At 46.8% G+C, this 14,969-nt stretch overlaps 1 protein-coding gene across 1 annotated transcript in view; it reads right to left on the bottom strand.

Moving 5' to 3' along the window:
• The window catches only part of Itga9 (integrin subunit alpha 9), a 293,447-nt gene that overhangs the window by 56,716 nt on the left and 221,762 nt on the right, over positions 1-14,969 (bottom strand). Inside the window, exons 19-20 of the mRNA XM_032911092.1 lie at positions 6,589-6,675; positions 4,952-5,031 (exon numbers count right to left, since the gene is read on the bottom strand). Coding sequence (XP_032766983.1) covers positions 4,952-5,031; positions 6,589-6,675 — 167 coding nt within the window. The remainder of the gene's footprint in view (positions 1-4,951; positions 5,032-6,588; positions 6,676-14,969) is intronic.

Below are 14,969 nucleotides of genomic sequence, written 5' to 3'. Positions count from 1 at the left end.
GGGAGGACTTCGGAAGCAGGACAGAACATGTATCTTGAATGTCCCACCTGAGGGCATAGAGACCCCTGAGAACCACTGTGACAGAAGAAGAGAGAGAGAGAGAGAGAGAGAGAGAGAGAGAGAGAGAGAGAGAGAGAACAGAAATTCTCTGGTACCTCCCAGTCACACAAGTGAGTAGGCTTTCACCAGAGAAAACCCCAATTGGGGGTGGGGCAGGAGCCATGATTTAACTCTTTCTGATGAGTACGTGGTGATAGGCTACAGGTGAACACCCTGTTGCATGTGGGATCTCTTGAATTAAGACACCCCAAATGAAAACAACTTGGGGGAGGAAGGGGTTTATCTGGCTTATACTTAGAGGTTACAGTCCATCGCTGAGGGAAGTCAAGGTCGGAACTTAACACATCACACCCATAGTGAAGAACAGAGGGGTGAACGCCCACACTTTACCCACTCACTACCATAGCTTTCTCCTGTCTTACATAGTTCAGGATGCCCTGCCCTGGGAAGGCTGTGCCCACAGTAGGCTCACTCTTCCCACACCAGTCAACAAAGACATGGCATAGGCTAACCCAGTAAGGGAGGGAATCCCTCAACTGAGACTCCTTTCTCAGGTGGCAAGTTGTGGCACCTTTAAAACTAGCCAGCACGAACACTGACCATCAAAGTTAGGACATGGTTGCCAGGAAGGAAGTTCGTGGACATCTCCCCATGAGTCCAGGGGCAGAGGGACCTACAGGGACAGCTCAGACGTCTTACAGCCCCACTATGGGCCAGAAGGAGCCAACCTTCTAGACAGCTCAATGGAGTTCCAAGCCGGGGCTCTACTCACTTCGATTCACTAGTTCATTAAACCTCAGTCGGGACTGGGATGCTTAGAGCAAGTGGATGCCTTGGGAAGAGACATGGCTCTTGGGTATGATTCGTTAAACAGATGGAACACTTAAGGTTGGCTCTGTTATACGGAATGAACAGGGGTCCTAGCTGAGAGTGAAGCTGGCCCTCTCTGGATGGAACCTGGGAGGTCCTAGACCCTCTGATGTTTGGACAGGGCTTGTCTTACCCACTCCTCCAGAAATAACTCCCAAATATCTGCTAACCTCAGCTGCTCTGCCGCAGTCCTCTTGCCCTGAGGTCTTCCTCTTCCACCAGCAAGTGTTGAATGGCAACAGTACTAAAATAGCTCTCACATCCTTTCCCCTCTCTCCTATTGTTCTGAGACAATGGTGCTTCATGACTCTGACCATGCAGGTCCACTGACACTGACCCTGGATTCACATCTGTCTTTTGCAGGTGCACATGACAGCAGGAGCAGGTACCCACATGACTAGACTCCTTTCCCTGCCTTTCCCCAGGAGTGATCTAAGCTTTGGAACCAGTGCCGGGGCAGTCCAGGGTGACATCCCTGTCAGTGCAGTTGGTACAATCCTGATGGACCCCCCCTCCCTACATGCACCATCCTTCCAGGCCTGAGGATCTCACTCTTGATGGAACGGCCATCTCTTGCCCTGTCATCTGTCCAGCCACTTGGGGCTGCTGGCAGCTTGCACCCAATAACGGTTTGATCTGTCATCAAGTAACGGCTCCGGAACGAGCCGAGTTGAAAAGCCGAGATAAAGAGACCAAACATCAAACAACTTTCTGCCATTCCTCAAGCTGGGCCATCTCCAAGTGAGTTGGCAGGCTAGGCTGCTGAAGGTGGAGATGAGGGGGTCAGGAAACACTGTTTAGCCTCAGTTTGATGTTCCTTGAAAGCTGTAAGTAGGCAAGAGACCTTCAAAGGGTGGTGATGGGAGAGAGGGACGGCTGATATTTTAACTGTCAGATATGAGATAAGGGGCTCTAGGGATCTTCTGCTGTAGCAGGGAGTCAAGTGCTAAGAGAGCTCTTTGGGTCAGGCTGAGGAGATTTCTACAAAATCTGCAAGAGAAGGAAACGTAGAATAATCCAGTATGTTTAAAAGATTATACATGCTCCTTAACATCTATGATGAAAGGAATGAACTGGAAACTCTTACACTAATGTTTGCGAGGGTATTTTTTTTTTTAAAATAACATGTAGTGGGCAATTAAAAATATAACCTACTTAGCACTGTGACAGGTACCTAGCAGGTGTTTACGAGCAGTGACATGCTCGGGAGAATTCAGGACTTGTACATTAATTAGAATCATCGAGTCTTTCCCCGAGCTCCAATGTTCGGTTCTTACTCCAGATCAACCAGATCCAAATCTCAGGGGTGTGTGGGGTTGCATCAGGCAGGGGCAGATGTCAAAGCGCCAGGTGTTTCCACTGTGGCCAGTACAGCATTAGCTAGTGGGCATGTCTTTCTAAGAGAGGAAAGGAAGCTTTCGCCAGGGTGCTCCTGACCCCTGCCCTCGCTGTTCTCTCTGGGAGTGGGCCAGAGGCAGGTTGTGCCATTTTCTTTTGACAAGGAAATCCTTTCTATGTCCTGTTCCTCTTCAGGACCATTGCCTGGGCGAGGTGTTGAAGGACAGACAGCACAATGCTGGGTCTGTCCAACAATGCTTTGTTTTCCGTGGCTGTAAGAAACAGCGGTCAGATTCGGGTTTCAGTGGGCATCTGCCTCCCCACTTTCAATGGCAGCAATCTCCTGACGCTACATTGTGTCAGTGTGCCTGTCTGCGTTCAGTGGGCATCTGCCTCCCCTCATTCAATGGCAGCAATCTCCTGACGTGTTGAGCTGTTACTCTGTGTCAGTGTGCCGTCAGTTTTCTGTTTTAAGTTTAGACACAAGGCAACCTAGAATAACCTGGCAGTCTCCTGTTGGCCTGTGAATGTGTATGTGGGGGTGTGTAGTGTGTGAAGCTCAGCCCACTGTGGGCACGAACATCCCTTAGGCAGGAGGGTTTGGACAGTATAAGAGTGGAGAAATCCAGACTAACACAGCCTAGCAAGTGAGCACGCATGCCGTCCTTCCTCTCTGCTCCTTACTATGGGACTAATGCTTCAAGTGCCTGAAATGTGACTTCCCTGCTACAATGGATTGTAACCTGGAATCATCAACCAAATATGTCCCTTTCTCCCCTAAATTGCTCTCTGTCAGGATACTTCATCACAGCCATAGAAATGAAACTGGGGCTACTGTTCTCTTTAAAAACTTAAGAGACTCCTCATGGCTGTCAGAATGTGGTCAGATTTTCTGAGTCTGCTTTTGGCCTCTGACTCAAACCTCTTTCCGGTCCATCTCTTATTGTCATACACATTCCCCACCCTCCTTCTAGGGATGCTCACACACCGTCCCTTTCCACACCTACGGCTCACAAGGGCATGGCACAGCAGGGCGCACAGTGGGCCTTCACTGATGAGCTTTGTGCTTCTGCATGGAAACAGCCCACTACTATCACCCTACAATCCCTCTTGCCTTCTAACTGTGGAAATGGAACCTGATTGTTCTTATTGATCACAGCGGTGATCATGTGACTTTGAAAAAAAGGCAAAAGAAAATAACTCATTCTTGAGAATCTGTGGGAAATATCTGGGAAGATACCACTGAGATACGTGGTGAAAGTGGGCCACAGTTTCAAATTCCAGAGTTTGACAATCACATGTGGTTTTGTTTTTGGGGACTTTGCAGGAAGCATTTATGGTTTAAGGGGCATGGCTTCTATACCTTGTGTTCAGAATGATCAAGGAAAGAAAACCTACGTTGTAAGAAAGGTAAAATCCATGAGTTCAAGTGTCAGCATTGGCTGAGTAAATGGCACATGGGACTCTTGGACTGTCACTGCAACATACTTTCAACTAGAAACTTTAAAATTATCTTAAAATGTGTGTGCCTGAATGTGTGTGCCTGAATGTGTGTGTATGTGTACATATTGTGTTGAGTGTGTGTGTATGTTTGTGCAGTGTGTGTGTGTACATATTGTGTTGAGTATGTGTATGTATGTGAGTATGTGTGTTTGAGTGTGTATATTGTATGTAAGTATGAGTATGTGTGTGAGTATGTATGTATCTGAATGTGTGTGTATGTGTTTTGTGTGTGTATTGTGAGTGTGTGTATGTGTGTATCTGAATGTGTGTGTATGTGTGTGTATTGTGTTTGAGTATATATATGTTTTTGTATATGTGTGTGTTTGAGTGTGTGTGTTTGAGTGTGTGTGTATGTGTGTGTATTGTGTTTGAGTATATGTATGTTTGTGTGTGTGTATGTGTGTGAAAATGAGCTATAAGAGAGTGTCAGACCCACAGAAGCCTGACCTACAGATAGCTGTATGTTGATCGGCACCTGGGTGCTGGGAACCAAGCTCACATCCCCAGCAAGAGTAATACACTCTCATAACTACTGAGGCTGACAAACCACAGAGAGCATCTGTCTGAACTGGAAAACACGGTCAAGCAGGAATTGACCAGCTAGTTATGTGACATTGAACTAGAGTGTCACCTCAGCAGTCCTGCCTCTACTCAGTTGTAGACTTCCCCATGACACGCTGACCCTCAGGCCCCCCAGGCTCCGCTAGAAGTGGCGACCAGGGATAACAGCTCTAGTTAGATTTGGTCTAAGCTCGAGTAGATTTATGATCCTAGGACACAGGCCTCTGGCCCTAGCAGTGAGGGTACTCCCAGGACGCAGGTATCTGTCTTCATTCCCAGCTCTCAGATCACTGGACCACTGAGCTGTGAGCAAGCATCCACCTGCTGCCCAGAGCAGCCTCCTTCCGTGAGTACCCAGCCCCGGTGGACTGTATCCCCTTTATCTGTGAGCCAACACAAATCCCTCCTCCTCTGAACTTTCTTATATGGTCGCAGTATGAGCAGAAACTGGTGAGCACCGTCAGAGTCTGACCGCACCCAGTCCGTGGGGATTTATCACTGAGAAGCTGTTTCCAAATCTCCTGCATCCCCGAGACACCCAAGGCATGCTCTTTCCCTATCCCATAATGATTTTTTTTTATGTTTTGGGGAACAAGAAGTCTGTTTAAGGCCTCTTTACCTCTGAGCAGTCACGATGAAGCTGAGAATTTCCTCTTCTCCAGACAGGTGGCTTGTATCAAAGATGACACTGAATTCATACTAGGGAGAAAGACAGAAAGCACATTGGGCACCCATAAGCATTCTACACTTCTTCAAACTGTGTTTTCTAGAATGGTTTGCAGTTTATAACCTCAGGAAGAAGCTCGTCTGCATAGCAAATGCTGTTTTCTTTTTAACATCTATCTGAGTTTTGGGTGGCAGGAGGCTTCCTCACTAGAACTCCCCCCTGCCTCAGGGAGGTGCACATCACCCTTTTCTGCCACAGGAAGTCTTAGAGCAAGCGGCACGTCGAAACTGCAAAACCAGGAGTCTCTGACTCAACACCACCACCTTTCCAGCCTTTGCCAAGTTTACATTTCTCAGTGGACATGATGTTTGCAAAATGGTCTCTAATTCCAGCAAAGGCTGAAAGATTGTGGACTGCATCTCAATTATTTGGTTTCCACTCAAATAAATTCTAGGCAATTGCACGCTTTACCAAGATGCTGAATTCTGTGAAACTGAATGCTACTAGAGACCGACGGGCACAGTCTCTTGAATTAAACCATTATCTATGATGGGCACAGGCACCCCTTTCTAGACAGACATCTCTGCTGCAGAGGAACTTGGGTTATGAGGAATGAAAATGGTGAAGGGTCTTGTCCCAACTGAGTTAAGTAAACTGTACTAAAGAGTGAAGTGAGATGAGGGCACAGGGTTGGAATGAGAGTCAAAATCACAGATGAACTGGTCATGCTGGAAGTGAGTGACAGCAGCCCACTGCCAATCAGAGTAAGAGCTGGAATCGAGTGACAGCAGCCCACTGCCAATCAGAGTAAGAGCTGGAAGTGAGTGACAGCAGCCCACTGCCAATCAGAATAAGATCTGCGGCTGAGCAGGTACACTGGCACCTGATGACCTCAAGGTTTGAGGATAGGAGAATAGAGGAGGCCACAGGTAGGGGAGCTCAGTCCTTGTGTAACCTGCTGGGTTTTCTACCCTCCTCTCCATCCCCTCACCTTTGAGGTTTTAGTATTGCTTATGATCTTGACATCTGTATTTTTTTTAAATGAAATATGATATGGTTATTTATGTTATAGCTTCTGTAGCAGAAACAGGAAATCAATATTCTGATCAACCTTATTCTATTGACTTTATGACATTTTCAGAGCTGATACATGTCAGTGAAACTCACAGTCCACTAGATATGCTTTGGGTTTGATTTGTGACATGGGATCGATTTTTACAGCAGAGTAGCATGTTCAAGAAAGGACATTTTCTCAAGGAAGTCTGGGTTCTGTTACTTAAAAAATTTACATGAAGCGGTGTGTGTGTGTGTGTGTGTGTGTGCAAGTGTGTAAGTGTGCGTGTGTGTGCATATGTGTGAGTGTATGCATGTTTGTGCGTGCATGAATGTGTTCACATGTGAGTGCACATATGTGTGTGATGGTGCATGTGTGTGTGCGAATGCATGTGTGTACATGCATGCATGTATGTGTGCACGTGTGTGTGTGTGTGTGTGTGTGTGTGTGTGTGTGTGTGTAGCAATAAGGGACTGATGGGAAGAACCGGGAGTACTATGGTCTAGGAAGAACTCCTCTTGGCCAAGGGCCTTACCTTAGACTTTGACCTCATGAAGGGAAATCCCACACTGCACTTGAGGAAGTCTGATTCCAGCAGCTCGCAGGAAATGCCCATCTCCTCCTGAAACAGAAAATGTCAATGGATGGCTGGACTGTGAGGAGGCCAGAGGCATGCAAGGTCCTCAGTGAGGCCCCTGGGTCCTCCAGAGCAGTTTAGTCATCCCCAGGTGTAGTGGGCTGAGGAGCTCTGAGACCAAATCTCCATTCCTCTCTGCCTGCCCACTTCCCCAGGGTTCCCTGAGGCAACTGCAGAGGACAGAACTAGAGATAATTTTAAAGCGAAGCTTTGGGTCTTAACCATCACAGGTAACTTATCTAGATTTGGACTTGCACAGGAGACTGCACTCCATTGAATGCATGGTCTCTGAGGAGACTTGGGCGGTGGGGCCTGGATGAACGTTCATTGAGTCATTCTTTCTTCCCCAACCCTCTCCATGTAGGAATGCATTTTGAAACAGGGTCTCATGTATTCCAGGCAAAGAAAACTGGGTTGGCAAGATGTTTCAGTGGGTAAAGGCGTTTTGCTGCCAGGCCTGAAAATCAAGAGTTTAATCCCCACGTCCCACCTGGTGGAAGGAGACTGATGACTGCTATAGGCTGTCCTCTGACATTCACATGCATACCATGGCACATACACACACACACACACACACACACACACACACACACACACACACACACACACACACACACACACACACACACACACACACACACACACACCCACACACACCCAAGCCACACACACACGCGCACACCCCCCCCCCCCCACACACACACACACACCACACACCACACACACACACACACCACACACATACACACAGACACACACCACACACACACACACCCCCATACACACACCACACACACACACCACACACACACACACACCACACACACCACACACACACACACACACACCACACACACACACACACACACCACACACACACACACACACACACACACACACACACACACACACACACACACACACACACACACCACACACACCACACACACACACCACACACACACACACCACACACACACACACACCACACACACACACCACAAAACATCACACACACCACACCACACACACACATACACACACACACACACACACACACCACACACACACACACACACACACACACACACACATTTTTAAAAGGCAAAGGTGTAGGATATCATATATTAAGAAACCCCCCACTCAGGAACTATTTGCCCAATACTCACTTTTCTTGTTTCATTAATCAGCAGTTATTATATTTTACTTAAAAACACGGGGCTGGGGGATTTAGCTCAGCAGAGCGCTTACCTAGGAAGCGCAAGGCCCTGGTTCAGTCCCCAGCCCGAAAAAAAAAGAAAAAAAAAAAAAAAAAAACAGATTCATTTATTTTATTATTTTATGTGTATGTATATTTTATCCGCATGCAGATATGTGCACTGTGCATATTTCTGGTGCCTTCAGAGGCCAAAAAAGGGCATCAAATACCTTGGGACTGGAGTTACAGATGGTTGTACTGGGACTCGAACCCTGGACCTCTGAAAGAGCAATAAGTGCTCTTAACCACTGAGCCATCTCTCTTGCCCCAGTAGTGCTGTTTTAAAGAGGCTGATCACACCATCAAGCTTTTACCTCAAAATCTTTGAAACTCACAATGAAAATACCAAATGATTTTAAATGTAGCATAAAGCCAACCTATTTTCACAAGTTTTCATTCATTTATTTATTTATTTTGCAAGCAACGTCCCAACAAAATCTCTTGAAAATATTTTGGCTATGAGATCTTGAACTGGACTTGAAGCTGACTCACTAACTGGCCCTTTTCCCAGCCTCACTTTTCCTGAGCTAGTGAGGGAAGCAGACAAGGTTCCTCTCTGGAGATCACAGGGAATTGTGATCCAATTGAAATTTCATAGCAATCACACATTATGCTTGAGATAGGAAATCATCAATTAACATTAAACAAACAACAGGACCACAACCCAAGACAGGAAGCACTGTTTTGCGCACACACATGCTCTCAGTGCCTGGTACTCAAGAGCTCTTGACTTTGCACTTACTGAGCGAGCAGGCGTGGCTTGCGGAAGCCTTGTGTAAGGGGATTGCAAACAGCAGCTCCTTTTGCTGGCCTGCCTGGCACGAGGGATGCTTGCCTTGAAGAAGCCTTCTTTTCCAGACATACCTTGGCTGCCCCAGTTCTGGGCACACAGCCAGCAGAGCCAGGTTCCAGACTCTGTCACACCGTGGGGGTGTTTGGAAGTTCAGACAATGAAGCCAGTGAGCCTCTCTGGCCTTTTGGCTTCCTTCCTCTCATTCACAGGAGGGTTTGATTTTAGACTTAGAGAAGGGTCTTACCCGGCCACCAACATAGCAGCAGTCTTTGGAAACAGAATGTCTGTGAGTTCCACGGTGGGATTACTCTAAGAGCCAGGTTGAACTTGGAGGTTTGACTTTGCATTTTTTTTTCTTTTTTCTTTTTCCTTTTTTTTTTAAAAGATTTATTTATTTACTATATATAAGTATACTGTAGCTGTCTTCAGACACACCAGAAGAGGGCATCAGACCTCTTTACAGATGGTTGTGAACCACCATGTGGTTGCTGGATTTGAACTCAGGACCTCTGGAAGAGCAGTCAATGCTCTTAACCACTGAGCTATCTCTCCAGCCCTTCTCTTTTCTTTTTAAAGATTTATTTATTTATTATATATAAGTACACTGTAGCTGTCTTCAGGCACACCAGAAGAGGGCATCGGATCTCATTACAGATGGTTGCGAGCCACCATGTGGTATCCTAGGATTTGAACTCAGGACCTCTGGAAGAGCAGTTAGTGCTCTTAACCTCTGAGCCATCTCTCCAGCCCGACTTGTCGTTTTCTAGTTTTGACATGCGTTTACCAAACTGAAAATGACCCTCAGGTATTCATGTCTGGCTATCAGTTTGATGTTCCTTTAAGATCCTTTTCTTAGCATTCTTTGGCGAGGGTTCTATCTGGAGGTGTTTCAGCCCAAACTCCCTAATTAACAGAGAAGCCAGAGGCAAGCAAAGCCCCTAGCAACCTGACTCGAGGGTAAGAGAAGTTACTCCCGGAGAAGACACCAGCAGCTCTCCTCAGTGAGGAGTCAGCTGAGAGGTTCGTTCTCCTGACAGGGCCTGAGAAATTCCTGCTAGCGAGATTTGGCATTCACGGGTAGGCTTTGACTCTCGGTTCAGATATGCAACAGCTATGTGTGTCATCATTGAAATAAACTATGCTATCTGGAAGCCGGAATTTTATCACCCGTCAGACGAGGTCACGGCACCTGCCTGAGATGACCCCCTGGTGTCCCAACCAGGACTGAAAGATGTGGGTGGTTTTCATAGACGAGCTCTGCTTAGCAATGGCTTGCCAACATGCCAGGCGGTGTATAAATTCCATTGTCTGAGGACTTCGATTCCCTCTTAGTTCTCAGTTTACAAGAAGGAACCTGGAGTGCTAAGGCATTCTATCAGGCGCTGGCGGGCTGAGTGGGCATGAGGACGCCAAATGTCAGAGCTCAGACCTGCCTCTCCGCACTGTCTCTTTAAGTGTAAATTCCCATGTCCTGATACAACGCTAGCCCCGTGGATCTGCTACAGGGCACAGCAAGGGCGTGAGGAGACTTCTCATTTGAACATTTTGTCAGTGAGACTTAGGCTCTGATATATGTCACAGGTAATACGCACATGGTGTCATGCCCTTTGCTGTTGTCTTATTCTCTCTCTCTCTCTCTCTCTCTCTCTCTCTCTCTCTCCATCCATCAAAGCATTCATTAATTCATTCATTCATACATTCATCCACAAACTCACCCAGTCTTCTTCTAGCCAATGCCAAGCACAGAACAGAGGGCACCATGACTGATGGTTGAGAAGGGATGCCTGCCCTTAACTGAACAGCATTAACACCTTTTAACACAGAAGGAAACGATCTAGGCTCTACCAGCCGATCAACGAGTAGACAAAGGATGTCATTTTTGCGGAATGAGATAGCATTCAACCTTGAGAAAGTGCTGACCCGTATCACAGCACAGGTGTTGCTTGAAATTCAAAGGTTGGGTGAAAGGAACCAGTCACGGGGTCCACATCACATACATATGTTGCCCCATTTACTCGAGATGTGCAGAATAGGTAAACACAGAGGAGAATAAATTAGTGTCTACCTCTTGCTGGGAAGCACTGAAATTACTGCGATCACCTCTCCCACTCTGCTTGTGGCCTCCGAACGCTTCGCTTTCCTTTTGCTTAATAGCGTTCAGAGGCGATGAACCTGAACTCCTGTCTCCGGTTCCTAACCAGGAGCGGACTCTTCTGGGAGGACCAGCTGGGAGGACCAGCTGTGCACAGGCCCTGGCTGAGGACATTAAGTGAATGGCGCTCTCCGCAAGCCCTGGGCCCTGGTAGAGAGCTGTGTCTCACCAGACAGCAGTGCCTCTCTAATCTCTTTGAGGCTAAAGGGTAGATGCTGATGGCGGTGGTGCCTGTGTGACCCTGTAGGTTGATATCATTATGCAGGTAAAGGCAGGTATAGGATAGAACCAGGCCTGTCATTGGACGAGAAGGAAGGATGGGTGGGAGAAATGTTTTAGAGAGGCAATGGAGGCTGGAGCAAGGGCAAGGGAGCTGAGAGAACACGGCAGCGGATGTTAAGATTCCTCTCTGCACATATTACAGGTTGTTATGACTATTCTTAAAGTACAGACGTGTACAGGACTTTGTGTTGTCTAGATGGGCAAATTAAATTTTATCAATTGGATCACAGGGTATTGTGTGATGTGTCCTTTCATGTGGCGACTTAATTGAGTTCAAGAGAGTGTGAGGTGGCTGGACGCACTGAGCACACCATGGAATGCCTGGCATGGTAGAAACCAGCTAAGAGAGCTGTGAGTGAGGGTGGGACAGCCTGACAGGGTGCAGTGTTGGAACTCACCGACAGCAGGTCAGAAAGTAGATGGGGGCAGCGTGGAGCTGCTGAGATAAATTAGCACTAGTTCCAATGGCCTGCTGGAGCCAGAACCATCGAGAGAGTGCGACCACCAGGGTATGCACAGGAACCGGTTCTGCCTATTTTTATTTTAACCGCAACATAACCCTACTAAACCAAAGCAGGCAGCCTGGGTATGCACTGGCAGGAAGCTCCCTGTACGGTGGTCCCTTTGGGCTCTCAAGTTAAGAACCCTGGGGGTTGGGGATTTAGCTCAATGGTAGAGTGCTTGCCTAGCAAGTGCAAGGCCCTGGGTTCGGTCCCCAGCTCCGAATAAAAGAAAAGAAAAGAAAAGAAAAAAGAACCCTGAAAAGTTAGATAATGTTAAGATCCTCCAGTGGACCTCAGGCCCTCTTCTCTAGTGTAGGATTCTTGTTTCCCCAAGACAGGGTCTCACTGTGTAGCCAAGGCTAGACCTGAATTCAAACTCCTCCTGCCTCTGCCTCCTGAATCTCAAGATTTCACCACAGCAGCTCAACATGAGACTTTTTGGGAGGAATCCTAAGTGTAAGTATAGTCACCACACCTGTGTCTATGGGATGCAGTCATCTACAAGACTCCTGCTCTCAAGGCTAATGCAGCAACCATCATCTTGGAGGTTATTACATATGCTACCCAGTAGAAGAGGAACATTGGGATCTTTGCTGGCTGGTAACTATGTTGGTGACTCTGCTGCTGTGCAATGATGCTGTGAGTCCTCCAACGGAGGCCTTGGGTAACAAGTTCCCTGTAGACCTGATGACAGGGAGTCAGGTGAGCTTGGGTACATTCAGAGCATGTTGCTGTAGGCAACTCGGAGAACTGAACTCTAATCTCAGGGCTCCTGGTCATATCAGAGAAAATCTGTCCATCCATCCATCCACCCATCATCCATCATCCATCATCCATCATCCATTATCCATCCATCCATCTACCCATCATCCATCCATCATCCATTCACCCATTCTCCATTCATTCTTTCATTCATTCATCCATCCATCATCCATTCATCTATCCATTCATCCATCATCCATCCATTCATCCATCATTCATCCACCCTCCATTTATCCATCACCTATCCATTCATCCATCCATCAATCATCCATTCATATATTCATTCATCTATCCATCTATCCATTCATCCATCATCCTTCCTTCCTTCTTCCACCCATCCATCCATCCATCCATCCATCCATTCACCCATCCATCCATCCATCATCCATTCATCTATCCATTCATCCACCCTCTGTCCATCCATCCATCCTATTTCTTTTATATTGCTATAGCAGGAAACAGCTGTGGTAAACTAATTCTTATATATGAAAGTTAAGTTTTCCATTCTTACATGTCTATGTTTAGTTTCTTGTTTAAGAATAATTACCCATAGAATATCAACAATGCCCTTTATTGGGCCATATGCCTTTGTAATTCGGTTGTTGTTGATTCAAACGAGGATGCCTGGCCTGGCAGAAGGGAGGAGGAACAACTGGTTCTAAGAATAAAAGAGTGCTCACTCTCTGAGTATTTGGGAAGTCTGCACACAAGATGGGATGGGTAGCTCTATAAGAAAAGCACCAGGCCTCCCTACTCCATTCTGTAAACCCTACACTACAGTTCACCATACTGTAATTTTATCTTTCTTTGTCATGAGTCATGAAATCTGTAAATTCTTTAAGATTACACGATCCAAAACTGGATGAACTTGTCTATCAGCATCATACAGACACTCATGTCATGGCGGAGAGTAGCCTGCCATTTGAATGGTGCAGGTCAATACCGTCATGAATGGCCACATCCGCGGTCACCACATATAAGCTGCACTGTGTGGCAGAGAGGGCTCTAATGCAGAGCTCTACCTGGTGGACGCAAGGGCTATGCCCAGGGCCCTGTGGCTACCACAGGATTTGTGCTGTTAATGGATTTATTTGAAAGGTCTTATTGTGCCTATCTCATGGGTCAGAAATGGAGGTACACAGATGTAGGCCTCCCTTAGTGCTCTTCTGGTAGTTAAACCTGTGTCCTAACCAGCTTTGTCACTGTGGCAAATACCCAAGAAACCAAACATGAAAGTAGAAATGGCTTTGGCTCATGATTTCAGCTCTTGATCTGCTAGCCCGTGGTGAGGCACGGCATCTTGGGATGCCTTGTGTGTGGAATGGAACAAGTGTGTTTTCCTCGCAGTGTCCAGGAGATGGGAGTGAGGAAGAGGTCCAGGTCCCATATCACCTTCAAGGGCAGGCCCCACTGATCTAACAACCCATTACCAAGACCTATCTTCTAAAGCATTTACCCCCTCCCAATGCATCATGCAGGGTCAAGACTTCCACAGCGATCCTGAAGCAACACAGACACAGAACCATTGTCTTGGCAGCTGGTTCAACACTGAATCACATACCAGCCAAGGATTACGCTTTCAAAAGTTTCCCATAGGACAGAGAAGGGGACATGGGCCATATTTCAGGGTGTACAATTATGGGTATATTGCCTAAAAGCCAAGAACTTCAGTGATTGGTCCATCACTAGAGCAATGGAAAGACTCGTCTGTAGGACAAGCTAAGAAATACCAACTAACGGGACAGAAGAGACGGCTCAGTGGTTAAGAGCACTGGCTGCTCTTACAGAGGACCTGGGTTTACTTCTTAGTACTCACAACTGTCTGAACTTCAGGTCCAGGGGATCTGATGCCCTTTTCTGGTCTCCTTGGGCACCAGGCATGTATATGGTACCTATAGATACAAGCTGGCAAAACATTCATGATGCATTTTCAAACGTACTAAAAAAAGACTACAAATAGAGTTAAGTGCTGGAGTAAGCTTGCCCCAGGAGATAGGTTCTGCTTTCCAGGTTTTTTTTTCTTGGTTTTCCGCTTTCGGTTAACCAGCCAGTTGTTTGGAGTGACTGGCCCATACACTTAAGGATTGCTTTAGGCTATTTAATGACCAGGTTTCAAATTCTATCTTGCTAGAGATCTGTGTAGAACTTAACGACTTTTCCTGGTCCTTTGGGGGTAGGGGGTGGGGGAGACCAAGCCACAGGGTTATGAGCCGGTCTAAGGCACAGTATGTTTGCGCTGTTTGTAACACGATAGATTTGAGCACGTCAGGAGCTGCCTTAGTGATTTAGTGGTTGAGGTGAGTTGAATGGACTGGGTTGCTATGTCTTGCTGCTGATGCTACAGAGGTAACTGAATGACCACCACTTTCTAGGTGCCTTTCCCACCCTGGACAGCTTTGCTCATTCCTGCTGTTCACCATCTGAGCACTACTTAGGACATCATCATTATGCAATGTTTTTGGTCAGGGTTTCCTTGTAGAGAACTGACCTAGTGAGTTTTGTCAACTTGACATAGCAGAGAGGAAAGTG

The sequence above is a fragment of the Rattus rattus genome, chromosome 8 (genome assembly GCF_011064425.1).
Source record: "Rattus rattus isolate New Zealand chromosome 8, Rrattus_CSIRO_v1, whole genome shotgun sequence".
Taxonomy (NCBI): domain Eukaryota; kingdom Metazoa; phylum Chordata; class Mammalia; order Rodentia; family Muridae; genus Rattus; species Rattus rattus.
This window is presented reverse-complemented; position numbering and strand designations above follow the sequence as displayed.